Source organism: Canis aureus, chromosome 9, assembly GCF_053574225.1.
Source record: "Canis aureus isolate CA01 chromosome 9, VMU_Caureus_v.1.0, whole genome shotgun sequence".
NCBI classification, from domain to species: domain Eukaryota; kingdom Metazoa; phylum Chordata; class Mammalia; order Carnivora; family Canidae; genus Canis; species Canis aureus.
The window spans coordinates 6,097,724-6,121,292 of NC_135619.1; the positions used below are offsets into that span (position 1 = coordinate 6,097,724).

At 43.2% G+C, this 23,569-nt stretch overlaps 1 pseudogene and 1 gene segment (V, D, J or C); one reads left to right on the forward strand and one right to left on the reverse strand.

Moving 5' to 3' along the window:
* The window catches only part of LOC144320266 (THAP domain-containing protein 5 pseudogene), a 34,994-nt pseudogene extending 13,190 nt beyond the window's left edge, over window positions 1–21,804 (reverse strand). Inside the window, exons 1-3 of the transcript XR_013385817.1 lie at window positions 21,648–21,804; window positions 19,487–19,748; window positions 19,112–19,244 (exon numbers count right to left, since the gene is read on the reverse strand). The product of XR_013385817.1 is annotated as a THAP domain-containing protein 5 pseudogene (transcript). The remainder of the gene's footprint in view (window positions 1–19,111; window positions 19,245–19,486; window positions 19,749–21,647) is intronic.
* On the forward strand, window positions 9,224–16,631 carry LOC144320268 (T cell receptor delta constant-like). The segment is given in 5 exon segments: window positions 9,224–9,496; window positions 13,160–13,438; window positions 14,022–14,087; window positions 14,414–14,545; window positions 15,681–16,631. Coding segments are annotated over 4 exon segments (540 nt in total).
* Window positions 21,805–23,569: the final 1,765 nt, after the last annotated feature.

A 23,569-nucleotide genomic window follows, 5' to 3' on the forward strand; every position in this document is an offset into this window, starting at 1 on the left:
TTTGAATCCAACCATGTCTTGCTTTAAAAAAAAAAAGGTGGCAGCTTCCAGTTAGATAGTGGATATTAATATTAAGCCATCAAATGTAAAAAACAAATACAAAACCCCATTTCAAAGGTGTGAGGGAAGTCTAACAGTGAGATCAATGGTCCCTAATCTGCTGAGCTGGCTACTAGAAAAGTGACAGCACACTCTAGCCTGATGCTTGGCATTCAGCTTGTGTTTTCCAAGGTGAAAGTAGGCTCCAAAGAAGCATGGCAGAAGAATGTGATGGGGTGGGCTCCTCTCCAGAGAATGCCTGGGTGTATGATTGCAAGAGGCATAGCATTGGAGGCTAAGGAAAGGAGAAGAAGGAGTGCAAAGGGCACCTGGGTGGCTCAGTTGGTTAAGCAACCGACTCTTGATTTCAGCTCAGGTCATGATCTCAGGATCCTGGGAATGAGCTCTGCATATATAGATACGTAGGGCTATGCTCTCTGCACAGAGTCTACTTTAGGATTCTCTTTCACCCTCTGCCCCTACTTTTGCTGTATTCTCTCTCTCTCTTTCTCTCTCTCTCTCAAAACAAATCAATAAATCTTAAAAAAAAAAAAAAAAAAAAAAAAGGAAGGAGCGCAGGCTGGCCATTCCCAGACTTCACACTATGGGGAGAAGTGGGGTAGGGTTTTGCACCCAGAAAGAGATAGAGATCCAAAGCTATGCTAGCACAGTCAGGGCAGAAAAATTCTGAAAGAGAGAGAGGAGAGAAGAAAGAAAGAAGAAAGAAAGAAAGAAAGAAAGAAAGAAAGGAAGAAAGGAAGGAAGGAAGGAAGGAAGGAAGGAAGGAAGGAAGGAAGGAAGGAAAGAAAGAAAGAAAGAAAAGAAACAAAGAAAGAAAAAGAAAGATCATGGCAAAATTTTGAAACTTCAACTAGTTCAGGCTCCTGCCCTTATACCTCATTGGCTTTAAAATTTCTCACTAAAAAAAAAAAAAAAAAAAAAAAAAAAAATTTCTCACTAAAATAATTGTTCATCCACATTCCCTGTGAAGTTACTGAATGATTTCCCTAGTCTCCCTTTGTTCACCGTGTCTTCTTAATAGATTAAGTCCTTCTGTTTTCTGAGCTAATGATCCAATGTTTCCCAAAGTGTGGATGCACAAACCATATTTTACATGGTATATAGACTTTTATTTTATTTTAATTGTACTATCTTTTAATGGATATCAGAATAGTAACAACTAGGTTGTCAAACCCATGTGACTTAAAGTTTAATTATATTTAAAGTCAAAAAGTGAGTAAATTTAAAGAAAACTATTAGGCAAATTATATGACAAATGGATGTGACCAAAAGAAAGAAGAAAAAAACTCAGAGATGTGACTAATCAAAGGCTAAGAAACACTGATCTGGTACATTCCATCCTCCTTTGAAATGAAAACATAAGGGGCATCCAAAGAGAGAAGGATCCAGAATATCTTTGAATGGTGTCTTCTTTTTTAGCCAACTAATATTGGATTGAGGAGGCCTCACTGCAAACCCAGAGCCTTTATTTTCGCAGAAACCTACTTTCTTTTGAAGCTTCCTTTTCCTTGGATGCTCCTTTCAAGTTCTTTCCTGCAGGACTCCTGAGTAGCACAAAGCTGACAATAGATGTACACAAACCCACAGCCCCAGATCCATCAGCCTTCTAGCCCTTGGCGAGAGAAAACCTGGGGATGCCACCTGACTTCATGAAACAGAACCAGAGAACAGGACAAAATAGCAAGGAATAAAGAGCCACAATATAAATGTGTTCTACTGATAGTGACAACGATTGGAGTCCAGAAAAGGCACAAGGTCATCAGGAACATCTTCATTAAATTGGATCATGAGACACACTTAGATTAATATGTAGTATTATATCTACCACTTTCTGAGTGTCTACTGTGTATCAGGCCACTGGACAAGGCACTTCTTTTTTTGAGATTCCAAGGTTTTGGGGTTTTTTAAATTTTTTTTTTAAGATTTTATTTATTTATTCATGAGAGACACAGAGAGAGAGAGGCAGAGACACAGGCAGAGGGAGAAGCAGGCTCCATGCAGGGAGCCTGACGTGGGACTCGATCCCGGGTCCCCAGGACCAGGCCCTGGGCCGAAGGTGGCGCTAAACTGCTGAGCCACCCGGGCTGCCCGGGTTTTTTCATTTAAACTGAGTTAATTAACATATAATGCATTATTAGTCTCAGAGGTAGATGTCAGTGATTCATCAGTCTTATATAATACCCAGTGCTCATTACATCATGGATGAGACACTTTATTAATGAATGCCAATTTATGCACTTCTCACTGTGACCATGCAGAACTATGACCTGCTTGTTTATAGATGGTGGATTCTCCAAGATCACAGAGCTTAGCAAAGTCAGAATGTGTGTCATCTGTCTGATTCCAGTCTCTGTGCATCTTAAGAACTTTTCTATGGAGACTGCAGTTTGAGGCACACATGGAGGATTTTCTTACCTGGCCCAGCCTCGTCCTCCTCCTCTACTGGACTCCTTTCCAAGCTGCCTGCGCGTGAAGCCACTATTAGGCTGTTTCCCTTGCAACCACCATCTCCACCACCATCCTTCCCCAAGGAAGCTCTTCCACCGCCATACCAAAACCAGTTACTCAAAGAGGTATTCTTCAGGCAAGACCCATTCCTCACACTACATCCCTGGACTCAAGGGTCCCTATACTCAGGAAGAAGTAGCTAATGATAAGATTATCATCCCGAGAAAGATGAGTACAGAAAACTCCCAAACTCGTCAATGTGTTTCTAAAATACCAAAAGATAATTTTCTCATACCTGTCTTTGGCATTCCCTCTCACTTAGGATGTACATCTCCCAGAACAAAGTGTACTTTTTTAAAATTTGAGTATAGTTGACATACAATGTTACATTAGTTTCAGGTGTACAACATAGTGATTCAACAGGTTTGTACATTATGCTATGCTCACCACAAGTGTAGCTATCATCTGTCCCTATACAATACTATTACAGTATCTTAGACTATATTCTCTCTGTTTGCCTTTATCCTATGTTGTGACTTATTCATTCTGTAACTGGAAGCCTGTATCTCCCACTCCCCTTCCCCTTCTTGCCACTCCCCAACCCCTTCCCCTTTGGCAACCACCAGTTTCAGAATGGAGCCTGTGCCCTATAGTTCCTTTGGCCTGGTACCATTATTTCCCAGAGATTCAAAAAGCTCTCTCTCCTTCTCCAGGTCTTTACTCAATGTCACTTCTAGTGATGGCTTCCCCAACCACCTCCTGTCATTCTGTAGTCCCCTTACCCTGTTTTATTACCCTCACCTCCACCTGAAACTTCATATACTCACTTACCATCTGTCTTCCTTGCCCCCTGAGGGCAAAGACTCTGAATTGTTCCTCACTGTATTCACAAATACAGTGAAGGCACTAAATAAACGTTTGTTGAATGAATGAATGAATAATCATTATGGCATAAGGCAAAGGGAAACGGAAATAAAAGCCAACTGAACCTGCAGAGGCAAGCCTAAGTCCTAGCTCTGCAACCTTTGACAAGTCACCGTCCCTGTATCTTGGGTGCTCTTCTAGCTGCTGAGTGAATCAGCATGAACAAAGCAGACAAAAATTCATGCCTTATCGGAGCCTTCATGCTGATGGCAGAGGACAGATGGTAAACCAAATAAATAAATAAAATATATAATATTTTAGGTGGTAATAAGCCCTGTGAAGGAAAAATAAAACAGGAAAGGGAATGCAGAAGACTAGCAGAGGGAGCAGTGTGCAGTTTTTAACAGAGGAGTCCCAGAAGGCCTCACTGGAAAGGTGACATTTGACAGAGACCTGAGGGGGTGACAGAGTGAGCCACATGCAGAAATCCCAAAGAAGAACACTTCCAGGCAAGGGGAACGCAGTGCTGCCTAGAGTGTGTGAAGCATAGTGAGGAGGCCCATGTGGCTGGAGGAAGGAGAGTGACAGGGAGAGAATTTGAAAAGGGGGTCAGGTTGGTAATAGGCCTAGGGACAGGGAAGCTCATAGGCCACCGTAAGAACTCTGGTGTGGGGACTAGAAAGGGAAGATTGGAGAATGGGATGGAGGTCACAGCTGACCTCGAGAAAGGACCAGGGGAGACAGAAACTTGGATTTCTGGCTTCACTCATACCCCTAAGAAGTGAGCGCTCTCATCTTAAACTCCAAAGAAATAGGATTCTCTTCTCTCTTAACAATCTTTCCCTAACATCCTGCCCCTGGGTAGCTCTGTGCTTAGGAAAATTATACCCCTTGCTTCAAGTAAAATGTGTCTTCTCTGGGTCTAACCCTAATGAACATTCTAATCATTCTACCAAGGCTTTCTATTTACAGAATGCTTTATACATAGCCTTTCATTTCATCTTAGGAACCCCCCCCCATACAGAAGATATTACCCTCACTTTATAAAGGAGGCAGATGAGGCTTTATGAAAATGGCTACAATTATTCATTCAGTGAGGAACAAAGTCCAGTTAGACTTCAGGTTCTCTGACATCTTTCTACTTCACCACAACTGAAACCCACTTTTCATTTTAGTGATTCTGAAAGTAGATCTGCAGTCCTTTACAGGGCTGGAAGCAGATCTGAAAATGTAGTCTCTCCCTGGTTTTTATAAGTGACAGGGGCAATCTTATAGACTCTGATTTTTACAGAGGCTAATTTAACTGTCACTTTTAAGTGTGAGTATTTCATGAAAGCTTGCTACAATGCGATATTCATGAATATGTTATTAAAATGCACTGAAGACTCTAATTCTAGTTTATACTAAGAAGTCTGGCTGTTGCACAATGCTTGACGACGATACAAAGCTCATACAGAGTATGAAGTGGAATTCCCCTAAAATGAGGAATGAGTGAGGTACATAACTCACTAGATCTTTGCCCCACCTAAATGTAGCCCAAAGGCTGAGAACCACTACTCTATGACCAACATTCCACCTTCCTTCTCTCCTGATCAAACTAAGAAACTCCTTCCAGTCTCTCTCATTCAAAGCACAAACTCATTCTCTCTCATTCAGAGCACAAATTCAGATTACAACATGGCAAAGGTTCAGATTTCTATTTGACACAGGAATCACCTTCTGCTTTGTCTTGAAGGATAGCCCCCAAGTCTAAAGATGAGACAGAAATACCATCCATGATATCATGTGACTTGGCAACTGGTACCAGGGTTGCCATAAAGAGAAAGCAAGGCCATTTTAAAATTATGTCTATCAGCTGTGCAGTATCCATGATCTTTGGCAAAGGAGCCTATCTGGTGGTAGAACCATGTAAGTGACTCTTTTTTTCTTCTTATGATCACTATATTTAGCAATTTTCTTTGTTAAATATTTTCCCAAGTCACTAGGTTGGGAAACACTTGAAAAGATCTAACCAGTGTGTGATTTAGCAAGGGATGATTTGAGCAACAGGGTCTGAGTCTCTGATAAGATCCAGAATGAGGTATGTGCTGCAGTGGTCCTCCTGACCCACGATCTTTCCTGGAGAATATGTGTTGTCTTCCCTCCACCTGATTAACTTTAGATAACCAACTTACCACCTGTGTGTTCACTATTCACAGATCCAGGTCATAACCAGACCTGTACTAAATACATCTAATAAAAGAGAGATGTGATAATGAGCATGACAGACCAAGAATTCAAAGACCAAATTCCAATTCTTCTCTTTGACTGACAAGGTCTATGACTTGACTTCACTGAACTTTAGTTTCCCTCTACCTAAGCCAAGTGATTTACAAGGTGTCTCCCAGCTTGAGCACATTATGATTCTGATTATCATCCAAACCAATTCTTAGGGAAGATTTAGTAGGAAAAGCAAAGAAGTCCAATAGTCTGAGTGTCTTATGACACAGTAGCAATTCTGTGATTTGATTTTTTTAAAGTGTTATTATTTATTTGAGAAAGAGAAAGAGAATGGTGGGGGAAGGGCAGAGAGAGAAATAGTCTCCCCGCTGAGCAGGGAGTGCAAAGGTGCAAAGCGGTGGGGGAGGGGGGGTTCAATACCAGGACCCTGGAATCACAACCTGAGCTGAAGGCAGATGCTTACCAACCGAGCCACCCAGGCACCCCTCTATGATTTGACTTTTTAAAAGGTACTGTAAAAAGAGTCAAAACTGTCCCTATGCATCCATTAATTAACCTTTGTTTCATCACAGAAGTTTGACAAGTGACTGCTGAGGTTCCTTCCAGTCCTATTATCTATTACTCTGATTCAATGCATGGAAACTAGGCCTAGAGACCTGGGAGTAAGACTCAGCCCACCACTCACTATTTTAACCATACTTAGTTTCAGAGACTTCATCTGTAGGAAGGATCTAATAATATCACTTTGACAAGTGACTGATGAGGCTCCTTCCAATCCTATCATCTACTATTCTAGTTCAATGCATGGAAATCACAGAGAACTGGGAGTAAGGTCCTGCCCAGCCACTCACTATCTTAACCATACTTAGCTTTAGTGACCTCATCTGTAAGAAGGATCTAACAATATGACCTCATGGAGTTTGTTACAGTGTTTGCTAAAGTAGTATAAACACAAGACATTTGTAAGTAGCAAAGCACTTATCCAAATGGTAGTTACCTAGGATTACTATGACCCTTTGAGTAGGCTCCAAGCCTTTTGCATCGATGGCTCTTGCTCTAACCATCATGTTCCTCCACCTCTAACTAAGGCATAATCTTTTATGACAGACTTGAGCCTTGTAGTTAGGTTTCTGCTAACAATAGCCATTTGTCAATTCTCAGCAAAGCCAAAATGATTCCTTTCTCCCTGTGAAAATGTGATCCTGAAGCAAGATCAGGGGTAAGTGATGGCAGGTTGAGGAAATAATAGCAGAAATCTTGGGGACTTCCCTCAATGCCAACGCTCAAAAGATAACACATATCAAACAAGCTGCCAAAATATAATGCTTAGATCTCAGAAACCATTGAAGAGTTTTACATCTCCAACTATACCTGTTCTGCTCTACCCATCCCCTTCCAAACAGATGGACTACACAGAGGGCAAATAGGTAGCAAGGTTTTTTTGTAATGATGCCTGAGGTGGTGTGATGAAGCACAGCTTGTCTTTGGAAGAGGGACTCGACTCCTCATGGAACCAAGTAGGTTATGCATTTTACTCTAGTGCATTTATTCACTTGGAGTTGTAGCCTGGTCCTGAATGAATGGAGCTTCTTGAGAAGTCAGGAGGTTCCAAACTAGAAATCCATTGTTTTGTTGTTGCAGAGAGTCAAGGTAAAATTTTAGGACAAATTTATCTGAAGAAAAATATTCTTGGAAACTCCGTTCTAAAGATTTGCAGCAATAAGCCTTCTACAGTGGCCTGAAGAAAGCCCTTAGTCAGGCTTTTGGTCCTCTTCTTCGTCAGAGATTGCGACCAGGGAAAAAGGCAAGTTCTAGGTGAGGAGATTCTTCCACTATTTATGAGGGAAAAAAGTCATGGCCACAGTGTAAGAAGAAGAACAGACCTTTTAAAGGAAGGAAAATATCATTAAAGACGGAGTTAGATCAAAATAGTCTTCTGTCAAAAACAAACAAACAAAAAAGATAGTCTTCTCTCCCTGAGAAGCCAATCTTGCCCTTGTGTCTTTTGGCTAAGAACTTGCTTTAAGTCAGTGTACCTGGCTCAGACTAACTGACCCCCAAGGTCCCACCCTAGTCCGGGTCGGCCAAGAGCAGTTAATGTGCTCATCTCTTCTGTTAGCCCTGAATCTAAAGACTCTGCGCAGCGTTCAGAAGCCTATATCCACTGTAGAATCACAGCCACCAACTTCAGAACAATAGGGAAGTAATGGTACTCTCCCAGGGATATTGTCCACTGGTGATCTGTTCCAGGGCTTGGAAATCCCAGGGCAATATTCAGGTAGTTTGGATAGCTGCCAACAGACAGTCACTGACACCAGTCCAGAGAACAATAGTCTCTCAGAAGCTTTCCAAAATGCAGGCATTACCCCTTACATGATTAAATTTTATTTCAGAGGAAATAAAGAAGCAGGGAAAAGTATATGAATACGGCAAGGTTGACAGTCCTGAAAGCAGCTGGTCATGTCAACATGGCGTCTGCTTCTCAGAAGGAAAATAAACTTACAGGGGTTCTTGATTGCTTGTTGCTTCCAGGGAAATAGTGAAATTTGGTGAGTTGCCTTTGAGAGGAGAGAGACTAGAAAGAAGGAGGGAAACAACCATGTTGTAGCTGATTGCAGTCTGATCGATGTTGGGCAAATTGCATCTGAGCAAAAAGAATTGTGTTTCATTTTCCCTTTAAATCATTTCCACTTGAAATTCAGAATTATCTGCAGTGTTAGAATCAAATCTCTGAGGCTGTGCCTATGGGAGTCTTAGAGAAGTAGGAAAGAGAAGAAAATGATGCTTAGCCCCTCTGCTGGGACACTGACCTGTGCTCTCCAGTGATACTCCATTTACTTCTTTAGTTTTCTCTTCCTGCTGTGATGGAGTGTAATATGATTATGTGAAGCTCAGGTAGGGAAAGTGAGAATTGCAAGTCAATCCTTAAAGTTTTGACAGCAAATAATGGCCTGATACAACTGTCATTCCCTTTGGCTCTAGAAGTCCTAGACTCTGGATTTCTGGTGATGAGACAAAGTAATCCATATGGTCTTTAAATTCTATTTCACATGATTAGTGATTAGTATATCCTCCTAAAGCTTGTATCTGAGTCTAGACAGGAGAAATTATAAAATGAAAATAAACAGTCCAAAGAAAGCACTGGCTTCTCAGACCTGCATCCATGGTACGTGGCACCACTGGGCTCCCCATCGGCTACCAACTTCTTGTTCAACCCTCAGATCCTTAGAAAGCCTTTTCCTGGGCTTAGGGAATTTGTTTCCAAACAAATATGGAATTTGGAAATTTGGAAACAAATTCCTTATTTTTGTGAGACTCAGTCTGAGTAGGGAAGAAATCAGGTTTCTAGTCAAAAAGCAGAATTTGTGACCCAAGAGAAGAAAGCCAGAATATGAAAACGAGACCTGTGTCTAAACCCTCCTCAGCCTAACACTCATTACAAGAACTGTCACCAGTCAGTGCCCCATCCCTATTCCCAAGCTATTGTGCTCTATTTAGAGAGGCCTCCCAATCAACTGAGAGTTAAATTTTCTGTCTTGAAGGCAGCTATCAATGACCTGTCCCCTTCCTCTCTCCCTCTATGTCAGCTCTGTCCCTCATGTCCTTGTGTTTCCTGGCTGGGATTTCATGCTCACATCCTTATCCAGCAAACTATTATAAGCTTCAAAGGGAACTGAGACTTTGTGCACTCAGCCCCTTCATCTCATCAAGGGCAGCTTTGTAGTTCTCTGAGTTGTGGGGTCTCTAGGCTGGGACCCAGGCTGGGGAGGCAGGGCACAGATGTTCTAACCCAGGCCCCAGGGCCAGCCCCAGGCTGATTACTTGTGAGGCAGTGCTGCAATGTGCTCTTGGGATACTCGACAGATGTTTTTTGGAGCTGGCACCAGACTCTTCGTGGAGCCACGTGAGTTGATTTTTCCCCTATATTTCTAGGGATAAACTGAGTTCTGGCACTGGTGCTGCCACCCGGTTTGCACTACTTGGGAAAGTATAACTAGGAGATGGAGTAGCCTAGACATGGGGGTAGGCCAGAGTAAAGAAACAGGCTGAGTCATTGAAGTAGCTCTGTAACTACTTTTGTTTTTAAAAAGCATATATTAAAACTATAGGCCCAGGCTGCTGGGTGGCTCAGTTGGTCAAGCATTCGACTCAGTCTCAGCTCAGGTCTTGATATCAGAGTCATGAGTTCAAACCCTGTGTTAGATTCCATGCTGGGTGTAGAGTCCATTAAAAATAATAATAATAAAAATTTAAAAAACCTATAGCCCCCACTCATTTCTGGAATTCTTCAAAGCAGCTAAGAAAACTAGAAAAAATATAGTAATTGTTGGAACATATAAGCGGGGGGGGGGGGGGAGGGCAGGATATGCAGGGATGCTTTGGCCCAAAATCTCCAGAAGGTTGTTTTGTTTTTATCCATGTCTTTGGCTAAGCTGACTAGTGTACATGCCTCATTGCAATCTGCAAACAAATGTCCTGTAGCTTAGAAGATTCAGGAGGGAGACAGTTAACCAGATCAGAGTAATCAGGTAGAGCAAACTTGTATTTCAGTGTTCAAGTTAAATCTCCTATTGTCAGAGAACCTTGAAATTGTGAGTGACATTTGTTACAGATGGTACAATTCCTAGGGAACCAGTAGGATTCCTATGCAAATCTAGATGATTTCTACTTCTATAAGTCAAGAAAGACTGTTCAGGAAAGGTACATACTTCTTCTGGTATTGTTGACCAGAACATAACCTTAGCATTGGATCAGTACTCATAAAAAGAGAAAGTCTGAAATAAAACAATTATTCAAACAAATAGGGCCCTGGAACCCAAGCTGAAATGTAATTATATTTGTGGGCCAAGAAAAAAGACTGGAAATTCTCAATAAATAAACAATTACATCTTTAAATTTTGGACTACAATAGTGCAAATTTTATCCCACTTCAGATTTTGGGTTAAGTTAAATATAAGACCGACTAGGTTACATACGTCAATGATAGAAAATGCAGGTTCATTTCTGTCAGATAACCATTTTTTGATTTTTTTAAAGGTTCAATTCTGTCAGATAACCTTTTTTTTTATTACTGTGATACCAAAGAATGGATTAGATAAAGCACTTTACTTTCAAACAATTGTTTTCAACAGATAGGTATTCAATGAGAAAGAGAGTCTGAGAAAAATGTTTTACCAAACCAATGCATTATGAGTTATCTGAAAAGCTAACAGATTAAGAGCTCAATATCAAAAAGTGTATGACCTTCTTCAGACATTTGTCTTGTCAGCTGTATTACATTGTTCAAATTATTCAAACCAGGTCTCTCTAGCTGAGTAATCATTGACAACTGCCTTTGAATTTAGATTTTAAAATCTCAAGCAAGCCTCAATTATCCAAGTAAATCAGGCTAGGATTGGGTCATATTCTTAAGTAACCAAAGAGATAGGATTATTTTGTTTTGTTTATTTTTTAATGCACTAGTCTCCTTTCTCTGTATATCTGTTGATTCCTTGAAAATCAACCAGAATACATGTCACCAAGGTCAGTATATTGAGCAAGAAATGTCACATTTCTGAATGCAGGTGAACGAGCAGAACATGTGGTTTTTCAAGCCGTTACTGTGAGAGTTATCAGTGTCTGTTATCAGTGACTTCGACTATGCTGGAAAGCAAAACAATGAAGCTTTTCTCACATAGGTTGAAATTTGGTTCCGGAAGAGCCCCTTGAAAAAAAATCCCCAGTCCTCCTCTTGTGTAGAGCTAAAGCTAAAGTACAAGGAACCAGATTCTTAAGAATGAGTTTCCTGCCCTGAGTGCCTAAAACAGAATCTAGTCTTTCAGCTGAGCTTCCTGGCAAAGAATGTATTGGAGAATGTTGATGCTAGTCATGAGGGGGCTTCTCTGAACAGCTGATTCCCTAGGAAAGCCCTGATTAGCCATAATCCGTTCACAAAATGGCAATCAGCAGGAACTTCTGACTAGCAAACACTCCATCTCAGCCAGATATAAACCAACTAATTTGGTTATAGCTTTACTACCGTGAGCTTCACAGCTGATGCCCAGATTCAAATTCAGGACAGAACATTAGAAAAATCATTGCATTTACTCACTCATTACCAAGACTTTTCATTTAGCATTACCTTGTGTCTTGACTATAGATCATAGTAAATAAAAGTACACTGGAATTCAGCATTTTTAATTTGATATCACAAGTTTTAAAACTCACCTAAATTTTATTTATTTTATTTTTTGAGAAAGAGAGAGTGTAAGCAGTGTGGGGCATGGGGGTGGGTGCAAGAGGGAGAGGGAAAGAATTTTAAGCAGATTCTGTGCTGAATGAGGAACTGGAGTCAGGGCTCCATCTCATGACCATGAGACCATGGCCTGAGCCAAAATCAAGAATCATAATCTTGACTGACTGAGCCACCCAGGTGCCCCCAAACACACCTAAGTTTTAAATATAAGAGCTATATTCACATAAGCAATTAATATTGAAAATTAACAGGTAAGTTTGTGAATGGAAATATATCCAGATCACCATTCACAGATTGGTTGTCTCTCCTGATTGCATGCATTTTCAGGTGCCAACCCCCCCCCCCCGCACACACACACACACACACACACACACACACACACCACCTTTTTTAACAGTTATTTGAAGATAGTTAAGAAGCCAAGTCACCATGGCCAAAATTTATCATAATTTGGAAACTTCAGTAGGTCACAATGGGAAAGAATCATTTCTGCCTCCTTCAAAGCTTTAAAACTTTCAGTTTCAAGGAAAGAAAAAGATGCAGATACAGAATGATAGGTAGATGGTAGATCAAGATGAGGCATGAATACAGAGGAAGCCAGGAAGAGAGCCAATTATTGGGACCAACACTGCATAGCTTCACTTAGGAAAAAAACAAGAACTGGGTTTAAACTAGTTTTATCTCTATAGGGACTTCCTGGGAATGATAGCTGTCATTTCTGACTCAAAAGAAACTGCAGGAGTGTCCCTTACAAAAGAAGTATTTACCTAAAGGCAGAGAGATTTACCCCTTGACTTCAGTGGTTATCTTTTCTAGCCCATAAAATGGGGATGACAAACTGAATAACTGCAACACTACCATCCTCAGAGTATTTCAACTAGTCATGTAGTCCCTCTCAGACCCTGATTCTTTGACACAATGCAAAGAAGGAGCACCTGCCCTGCTCTCACTCCAAGGACTGATGCATTTAAAATAAACCAACTGATGCAGACAGCTACTCAGCCTGACTGCAATTGTCCAGAGAATTGATTAATAAAATATAAACAATTGAAACTCAGACAACATAGAAACCTCTTTGTTGTTGTTCTTTTCCATCTCTGCTTCCAGCCATATCACTTAGCAGCTCCTAAATAGAAGTCAAACAGACTGCCTTTCATTTCTGCTTCTCTTGGCCATCCTTTCACGGGTGTGCTAAGAAGCCCAGGTCACTAACAGGATGTAGGAAAGTCTGGGTTATAACGTTTGGCCCCAGTAGAATTGAGGTAAATACCACTGTTTAGTTCCCATACTTGTGGATAATCATCTTTCAAAATAAATTGCTTACATTTGTAGGAAGCCAGCTTCCTGCCAAACCATCCGTTTTCACCATGAGAAATGGGACAGCTGTTGCTTGCCTGGTGAAGGATTTCTACCCTAAGGCTATAAACATAAGACTTGAATCATCCAAGAAACTAGAAGAGTATGACACTGCAATTGCCATCTCTCCCAGTGGGAAGTACAGTGCTGTCAAGCTTGGTCGGTATGCAGATCCAAATTCAGTGACCTGTTCAGTTGAACACAACAATGAAATTGTGCACTCCACTGACTTTGAGCCAAAGAAAAAACCTTCAGGTAGGTCATATCTAGCTTCAAGAGCCTGGAATTGTAGGGAAGAAAAGTAGAGGGAAAAGGAGGTTAGAGATACAAACTCTTGACAGAGAACTCTCAATATGGCATCATGCTGGAAACAAGACTGAGGACCAGCTATGACCCATCATTGACTTGGAATTGAATTCTGCATCCCTGGCCTGAATCTGATATAAAGGCCATCTTATTTCATCCCCCATCTCTTCTTCACCAATCCCTGCCTCCTTCATACTAATGACTGTCCTACTACTGGACTCTGGCTTAAAAATTGATGTACAACCTAATGCGGTGTGAATGCCAAAACAAAGGGCAGCCCAGCCTATCATGAGATTGAGAATCCTAGTTCTTCTTATGAATTAGAGGCATAGCTGAATGCAGGCCTCATAGTATAACAAAAAAATCCCAGAATGGGAAGAATGTTGGCTATGTGAATAACTGCCTGACCTTAACCAAGTCATAACACCTGGTCCTCAGTTTTCTTACTCAAAGTCTCCTTCACTTTTAATACTTGAAATCCTTTGAGCCTCTTGGTTGCCAGTGAATCCCTGACCACTGCTGTTTGTTCCAGGTAATACAAAACCAACAGAACCTGCAAACGTGGAGCAAATGTCAGAGAGCTTCTATGCGCCCAAAGGTTAGTTGAAATCAAGGGTCAACTTCGAAACTGAAGGTTAAAGCAAACTCTGTCATTGTCACATGAGGCCAAAAGTCACCGGCTTTCAAAAGAAAACCAAAACCAGACCTGAGCCCAGTCGATTCCCTGAGTCTCTCAACAGCTTGCGCGACTGCAAGTGAACAGTAGCCTGGGGTCCCAGAGGGCTGTCAGGCATCAAGCCGGGCTTGCAGACCAGGCAGATTTCTGGTGCTTCAGGGCAGGCTGGTTGTCAGTGTTCCAATAAGTTCTGGAAAGGAACTTAGTCTCTTGCTAAATCCAACATCTTTACTCTTGTTCATCCACAGTTCATCACAGTTCCGAGTTCACAACTGGAACAGTGAACATGCTGTCCCTCACAGTGTTGGGGCTCCGGATGGTGTTTGCCAAGAGTCTTGCCATCAATTTTGTCTTGACTGCCAAGTTATTTTTCTTTTAAGGTAAGAATTATCTGCTTTTTATTCCTACCTCCACTCAAACTATGCTACACTGGGAGAAAAGGAATTTAGGAATGTACAAAGCCAAGAAGCCTTGAGAAGGGAAAACACATAGAGACATATGATTTAATAAGGTGGGCCACCTCAGATGTTCAGCATAATGCCCCATCTCTTATTATCCTCTTATTTCATCAAAATGTATTGTGTAGTATAATATAATACCAGCCAATAATCCCCACCTCTTACCCAGGAGCTAAAAAATAAGGAAGCTAAGTAAGGAGAAATAGTTTTCTTTATTTACTATTTTGTTTATCTGGCCACGGGGCCATGGGCTATTTGCAAGGCCATCAGTAAAGCTTCATTCAAAGAATTTCAGAATATGCCTTTGCCTGCACAAAGGGGACACCAGCTCCCATTCCTTTGGCACTCCAATGTGTAGACCATCCCATCTTTGGGATGAACCTCTACCTCCATTAGTAGTGACCAACCCACTCACTGCTAGCTATTCAAGATGCATACAGAATCACAGCTGAGACATTATTTGCCTGCTACCTGCATTCCTTCTTCAGGTAATCTCAGATGCAAAGTTCAGACTAGGGAGCAGGTTTGCCTACAAAGCCCCTTCTCCTATATCCTCAAACACTCCTCAGTCCCAACTCTTGATCTAGTGACAACTCTGGATTTCGAGTGCAAGCCTGATCCATTCCATCCTGAAAACATGTCCAGTCATTTCTAAATGGGTGACTGGTTTCCAGTAGCCCCAAGGACACAGGCACTGTGGCTCTATACAAAGAGCACTACACTAGGAGTCAGAAGATGTGGGTTTTCAGCCTGACCTTGTCACTAACACTATGCTACTCTAGCCTGATTGCTCCACCTCTTCAGGCCTGAGTTTTTGCACCCACAAAACAAAGGAGTTATGACTGAGGAGAGCAAATAGGTTGGCTGGCTTATGCCAACACTCATAAGCTAGTACTGACCAGCTGAATTATGGCCATGTGTAGAAGGGAACCATGCCACCATAGACTAGTGATGTCTGCAAGTATTGGCCAGCCCCAGATGACATGAGTATTACTATTCCTTCTGGCAGTGATGGTCTGTGATCTATGTCACTCTGACAATTGTCCTTCACTTGCAGGCTGACTGGTATGCGAAGGCTTGATTATGAGACTCTTGCGTTATGTCTTCACAAAAGCCTACAGAGGACTTGGCTCCTAGGCTTCTGACTTCTTGGTGATTCAAGTTGACCTGTCCCAGCCTTGCTTGAATGGCTGCTACCCAAACCAGTTTTCCTTCGAAGACAATAAATCCAGCTCATTTTCCAGCCTGGTGGAAAGACAAAAGTCCTAGGGAGTACGGGGGTTATGGTCCTAACTGCTTTATATGCTGCTTTATAAAGAGATACAGGACTCATTCTCTTTTTATTTCTACAACTGATATACTTTGAAAAAGGTGGTTTGTTTCTTTGACTTTCTTCAGAAGTAGAAAGTGAAAGTGGGATCCAACAGATTCCCAGCTCCATGCTCTCCGAAGAAAATAAATCCTGGGGGATAGAGAGCAGATGCCCTTTACCTAACATGAATGGCTCTGCTCAGCCCAGCACTAGGTTTGCCCCTAGCTGGCCACAAAAGCATTTTCTGCTTTTCCTAGTACTTTACAAACAAAATTATATTTGACTTCTCATGCAGCCAATGGGGTTTCTAAAACCTCATTTAAATACTCTCCAAGCTATTAGCAAAGATCAGAGTAAAATACAGAGAAAATGTACTTCGTTCTATTAAATGATTTCACAAACATGAATGGAGTCCCTCTAAGTTCTAGGCAATGTGCCAAGGGTGCAAAGGGAGTTAAGGCATGAGCCTATTTTCAAGCAACTAACTGTGCAAGTGTTTCTTGAGGGAGGGAATAGGAATGAGACCCCTCAATTTTGGCTGTAAAAACATTATCTTTACCAGGTTTTGCCTGTCTATCTGTGCACAGGGCATTTGAGTTCAGGCGACGCTGATTCTTGCCTGCCCCATGCTGTCGATGGTTCTCTGCCCTTCCCAGTGCTGTTCTCTGTTGCATTTATTAAAGTACACTGAGTGTGCCTTGCGTCTAGTTTTACTCATAACACACCACCGCAGGGGAAAGTGGGTGCTGTGAACTCACTATTAGGCAGACAAAAGCCAAACTGAGCTTATAGGTCACACCGCAGCTTCCTGGGTCCCAGGCCTGCAGGCTCCCGCCCAGGGACCCTGCCTCGGGGACCCTGGGTGTCCTGCTGTTGCTGCTAACCCCTCTGTGGCTTCTGTTACTCCCACCTCAGCAAGACCGCAGCTTTTCCCAGGTGCACCCACTCAGATAGCAGAGTCCTTGCAACTTAGCAGTGTGTTTTCCTCAGCACCCAGGGTGCTAACTAGGGTATCAAGAGGGGGCTTATGAGGTCACAAGTGAAAGGGCAAATGCTCACCAACTCCCCTGCCATCGCCATCTGCGCTCCCATGTTATGTCTTCATAGCCCAAAGCAAAGAAAGGCACGGTAGCTCTCTGAGTCATGGGGTTTAGGACCATCTAGGTGGCTAAGCAAGTCCATCCAGGAAAAAAAAAAAAATCATTAAGAGTCCCTACAACTACGTCTTGTATATGGAAAGAAAACTGCTTTCCAAACCATTCCCATTTGTTACCTTGGGTAACATTAGCATGTTTCTCTAAGTGGCTAAGAAAAAAAAGTCACATCCTCATTTTTCAGATGGATAAAATATCCCCCCCCCCAAAAAAAGATAATGTACCTGGACCAAAGTCCTTTGGTGAGACAAGGACATGTCTATGAGCAGCACCACATTATCAAGAGTGCCAGCCCAAGTTTTCTTCTGCAAGAGCACACTGCATCCCTAAGACAAGGGCAAGGTGTCGATTTGATTTCAGCTAGACTGGACTTCAGGATTATCCTATATTTAGCATATAAATGAGCCACCCTCTGGTCCACTTTGGTGGTTTAAAAAAACAAAAAAAAAATCATAGCTTATCACAGAATCTCAAATTTCCTCCACCTAAAGGAGCCTTCAGAAAAGATTAATGCCAGGAGCTGGGGGAGAGGAGTGTGCTGACTGTGGCTGTCTTCAGGTCTGGGGGGGGCATCATACTGTGGATTCTAGTTTTCCAGAGCTTTCACATACAGCACCTCGTTTAAGTCCACAACAACCCTGAGGGAGTCCTCCAGAAGGCTGCTACACACACTCAGTCACAGGCAGAACAGAGACTCCGAAGGCTGAGTCAGGTGCACACACCCTTTTGCTCCCTCACTCTTGTTTTCTACGTTCCTCTCTATACAGTGACTGCTCTTCACTCACCTGTCTTGAAGCCCAGATAAACTGCTGCCAGAGCACCTACTGATAAAGCCTGCTAGGGTGCAGCTACCAGGGAGAGCCCTAAAAGTGCAGTATCCCACCTTGGCTCTGTCATTAACCAGGTCTCTGACCTTGGGAATGAATGTCCCTCAGTTCTCTGGGCTCCAATGCTTTTCCTATAAAATCATAGCTAAGACTTCTACTCTCTCCAAGGTTGTATATCATAATTGTACTCATTGTTTGAAGGCAGAGAGTTCAACAAAAATAAAGAAAAGAGGGACCCATGCCCAGAGCCTAGAGTGTATCTTTTTTGACCCTACTTGGCCTATAGTTGACCATAGTTGGTTTCCTCTGGAGATGATTATCTTCCTTGGAGACACCATAGAGCTCCAAATTCAGGGACTTTGAAGCTGGGGTTCTGGGAATCACAGACAACTTTCTGGCAGGAGCTCCATGCTCTTCAGTGAAAGAAAAATATTCTCCAAATAATGTAAGTAAAATGGCAGTGTCAAACAGCATTAGGAAAAATAAGGTGGCTGTACAAGAAGAAAAAAAAAGGTGAATTGGGGAAAATTTTTTGAAGTAAATAACTTTGTGTCTAATTTTGAGCCTTAGAAAACAGACCAATTCACAATGATGGATAAATGGTGGAGACTAAAATAAAGACCCTCCTGATGAACTCTCCTTAGCCTGGCCCTTCACCTGCCCCACCATCCTGATATCTTCATAGGACTCAGCACATACTTGTCAGGCCCTGCTCTCTCAGGCATGAGTGGCCTGAGCACCTGGGGATACAAAGATAAGACTTCTTCAGACGTACTGCTCCCCCTCTACCACCACCAGGGCCCATTGAGTCAGAAGGTGGGAGGTGCTCTGCTTCATCGGAAACCAGAGCTGGCTTTTTATTATTCAGCAGATACATTAGGGCACCTCTAAAGGCCAGGCTGGAACACAAAATAATTAGGAAGAAGGATCCCATGTCTGATGAAGTGACCTGCCGTGGTTGCTATATGAAGTTGTGCTAGGGGTTTCAGTTCAGACGTCCTGGACAACTGTGTCACTGTGGGTATCTATGGCACAGTAGTAAGTGGCACTGTCTTCAGGCTCCACCTGGGAGATCACCAAGTGGAAGGTTTTCTGGGACGGATTATGTAGTACAGAAAATCGACCCTGAGTAAAATCTGCATTTCTGGATTGAGTGTTATCCCTGTAAAGGATAAACTGAAAGGAATGATCTGACCTTATTCGGTACCAGTACAAATCTGGGTTTGAATATGAAGTGTCGTAAGTGCAGAGCAGTGTCACCTTACTGCCACTTGCCACCATCTGTTCCAGGGAGCTCTGGATCACTTGCTCACACAGCACACCCTTGTCTGGGAAGAGAAGAAACAGAATATAGTGAAGTCCTGCGCTCCATGGGCACTGGGTCCCCTGCGGGCCCACCCAGAGGGAACTCAGTGGGCAAAGGCAGGAGGAAGATACAGAGATGAAAGTCAAAGGCAGAGATATAACTGGAAAACCAAGTGTAGAGAGAAACAGGCCAAGTGTTTCAAGTCAAGAGAAAGGGAAACAGGGTTGTAGGACAAGAGGAATGTACACAAATGAGTATACTCACAAAAAAGCAAAAGGCTAAAGCCCACAAGAAAAATCATCTTCTCTTCCTAGCGGGGCAGAGGCTGAAGAATAAAGTGGGGTCCCTGAGTCTCTGAAACCATCTCACGGCTTCTGGTGGGAGGAGGTGGGAGGGAATAGGAGCAGGCAGGCAGCCCTGACAGTCACATGACTGGATGAGCTGTAACTCTCTGAGGCAAATGCTTCCCGCCAAGAAACTGTTGTTGTTATTGTGATTTTGGTTCTCAATCCATCTTGAACTAATCCTTTTATGAAACACAAAGAAAATAAAAATTACTTAAACACACACACGCACACACACAGAAATAGACCTGCAAGCCCAATGATCACGTGCTTAGACATCCAGTTGCTATACAAGAGGCTTACCCTCCATTCCTATATCCTCGGGCCACAGACTAGGTACCAGTCCAGGATCACACAGCACCCAGCACAGCTGCACTGGTACTCAATAAATGGCATTTGGGGGGCACCTGGGTGGCTCAGTGGTTGAGCATCTGCCTTCGGCCCAGGTCGTGACCCCGGGGTCCCGGGATCAAGTCCCGCATCAGGCTCCCTGTGTGGAGCCTGCTTCTCCCTCCCTGTGTCTCTGCCTCTCTCTGTGTCTCTCATGAGTAAATAAATAAAATCTTTTTTAAAAAATTGATTCTGAACTCTCTCCTAGCCCTAAATTCTAGAAATCTTCTATTTCTAATGCCTGGGGGCATACCCTGCCCCCAAGAGTGCTTACTGCACGTCACACAGTGTGACTTCCCATCTCTCAGTAGGCCCTTTGCAGCACATGCTTAGCTCCAGCTGGCAAATTCTCCCCCGAAGCAGAGCTGCCCACGGTGGGCCTGGGGTGGGGGTGGGAGTGCTGTGAGTGGTTTACAAGCTCACTGGGCTAGTGCTCAGTGTGGCCACCGGAGCCACGGTGGCTGGCGTGCCTGAAAGCAGCCCTTCCAGCCACCTGCCAGGCAAATATCGTTTTCTGTGTAAGACAGGACATGACAACAATGGGAAGGCGCTGCCCCGAGAAAGAGAGGACCGACTACTTCACCCCTCCACATCCAGCAGCATTTGGAGGAATGTTTATAGGAGTCTCTTTTTCCCTTTCCCTGTGTCTGACTCATCAGTGAGTCCTGTTGGTTCTGCCATGAAATATTTGTCCAGGTTCTCAATCTCCACTGCCGCCACCTCCCACAAACACCACCGTCTCTTGTCAGGACCACTGCAGTCACCCCCTAACTGGTCCTCTTGCTTCCGCTCTTCTCCCTGGACAATCTATTCTCCAGGTTATGGAATGTAAATTAGATGATAGCAGCTGGATCTCCTTTCCTACAAATGGTCCATCCACTGCCTCCTGTCCAACCTCACACACACACACACACACACACACACACACACACGTGCTCCATAATGTCAGTTCCATGAGGGCAAAGGCCTTGCTCATCTCTTCCCTGATATACCCCCAGCGCCTAGGATTGTGTCTGATACAGAATCGACAATCAGTAAGTATTTGTAGAATAAAGGAATGCGACTTTCTTCATTTAAAAACACTTTAAAAATCCACTGATGTGGAGCAGTTCTCTGGATTTAACAAATAAAAATACAGGACACCCAGTCGAGTTCACATTTCAAAAGAACAATAAAACACTTTTAGTGACATTTGGGATGCATTTATACTAAAAAGGTATTCATTGTTTATCTGCAATCCAAATTCTGCTGGACACCCTGTATTCCATCTGACAGCCCCAGGCCTGGAGAATAAGGAAAGTGAACACAGGGCAGCCAGAATAAGTCCCCCCATGTGTAGCCCCAGATCCCAGGAGCAAGAAGAGGATAGTTCAGTGACCTGGCTGCCAGGGCCTGCACTGCCACCTGCTGGCTGGGGTCCCTTCCACAGGAACCCAGCCCCCTGCTAGCACGAAGACCAGCTCAGGGCCACCCGTCTCCAACATCCATCAGTCTGCCAGTCCCCACCCAGCATCCAGCGTCTGTCCCTCCCCAAAAGGTATCAGCAGCCTTGATATTTATAAGAGAACCAAGTGTTCCCTTCCCGATGTAGACAGTAATGATTTTCCAATGAAGCTGCAACACTCTTCTGACTGCCCAAAGTCAGTTCCAACCTGACCACACCCAAGAACAGAGAAGAGGGCTTCAGATACCCTAGCACAGAGGGATGTCCCTCGCTGGAATGCTTCACCCGGACCTGAGACTTTCGGGATGATCATAGTCATAGTCATGACCCTCCCCACCAGCGGGGTCCTTCCAACAGTCCATGAAAAGCATCCCTTCCGGAAGAGCCCTTCTCAGAACAGCAGTGCAGTATCACAATGAAGAATGAAATTCTGTCACAGAAACAGAGGAGAGCAGTGGTCACCAGGGGGCTGGGGCAGGAGGCACAGCAAGACGTCGGCCCAAGGGTACAAACCACCAGTCAGAAGATGAATGAGTTCTGGGAATCTAATGTACAGCCTGGTGATTATAGTTTGTAATACTGTATTACATACTTGAAGGTTGCTAAGGAAGTAGATCTTCAATGTCTCTTGGGGGACCAGGGAGGCGCAGTCGGTTACGCATCTTACTCTTGGTTTCAGCTCAAGTCCTGATCTCAGGGTCCTGGGACCAAGCCCTGAATCAGGCTCCTCACTCAGTGTGGAGTCTGCTTAAGATTCTCTTCTCTCTCTGCCCCTCCCACCTTGCTTTCATGCACTTTCTCTCTCAAATAAATAAATTAAATATTTTTTTAAAAAGATTTTAGGGATCCCTGGGTGGCACAGCGGTTTAGCACCTGCCTTTGGCCCAGGGCGCGATCCTGGAGATCCGGGATCGAATCCCGCGTCAGGCTCCCGGGGCATGGAGCCTGCTTCTCCCTCTGCCTGTGTCTCTGCCTCTCTCTCTCTCACTGTGTGCCTATCATAAATAAATTTTAAAAAATTTTAAAAATTTAAAAATAAAAAAGATTTTAAATGTTCCACCACAAAAAAAAGAAGTGGTAATTATGTCATGTGATAAAGGTGCCAGCTTACACTATGGTGGTAATCATTTTGCAATATATAAGTGCATCAAATCAAAGGTTTTACACCTTAAATGTGCACAATGTTACATCAATCATATCTCAACAAAGCTGGGAAAAAATTTTAATGTTTTCTTAAATTTATTCATCAGAGACAGAGACGCAGAGACATAGGCAGAGGGAGAAGCAGGCTCCCCCGCTGGGACTCCAGGATCACGACCTGAGTGGAAGGCAGATGCTCAAGGACTGAGTCACTCAGGTGCCCCAATGTTTTGATTTTTAATAAAAAAAAAGAGAAGTGGAGTCCTGGAGTCAGGTGCCTGGGATCATCCAGCTCCAGCATTTATTTGTTCTATGACCTTAAGCATGACCTGACCCCTCCAAGCTTCAATTTCTCCATCGTAAAATGGAGGTGACAATACTAGCTTTTTCACAGGATTGCTGGAAAATTAAATAAAGTAACATATGCAAAACATCCAGCAAATGATCTAAGATTGGCTTTTGTTGTCGCTCTTGCAGTTATTAAATAGACTGATGGATGTAGTTCCCTAGAGCATTATTCTCATAAAAGTTACTTAGAGAAAAGATGCTGAGTTAATCTAAAAATAGCAAGTTGTGAAATCTGGCAAAAGTCACGTTGTACCAATTAATAGCCAAAAAAAAAAAAAAAAAGTGACCCACATCTCTAATTTTCTGTCCATTATGTGAGCACGTCCTAGAGCTCCACGCTTTCTGGAGCCCGGGGCCAGCAGTGCTCTTCCCAGATCCCGAAGAGCAGCGGAAGCATGAGAAATGAGCCTTCTAACGCAGCTCCCATGCTTCCTAAAAGTTGTAACAGACTTATTCACGCGAGGCCACAGTGTGCAGCCTAGTATGGTCAAGTGACCCCCAGCGTTTCAGGACAAGAGAGACTCAGGAGCTAGTGACCTATTACAGACTACGGGCTCTTGAATTTCTCTATCGAGGCCCCTTTAAACCCCTGATGCCTGCAGCCTGAGCAGCTCCCCAAAGCTGTAAGTGCCCCAGACTGCCTTTCCTCAGCCTGAAATGATCCCTCAAGGGACACCCTCG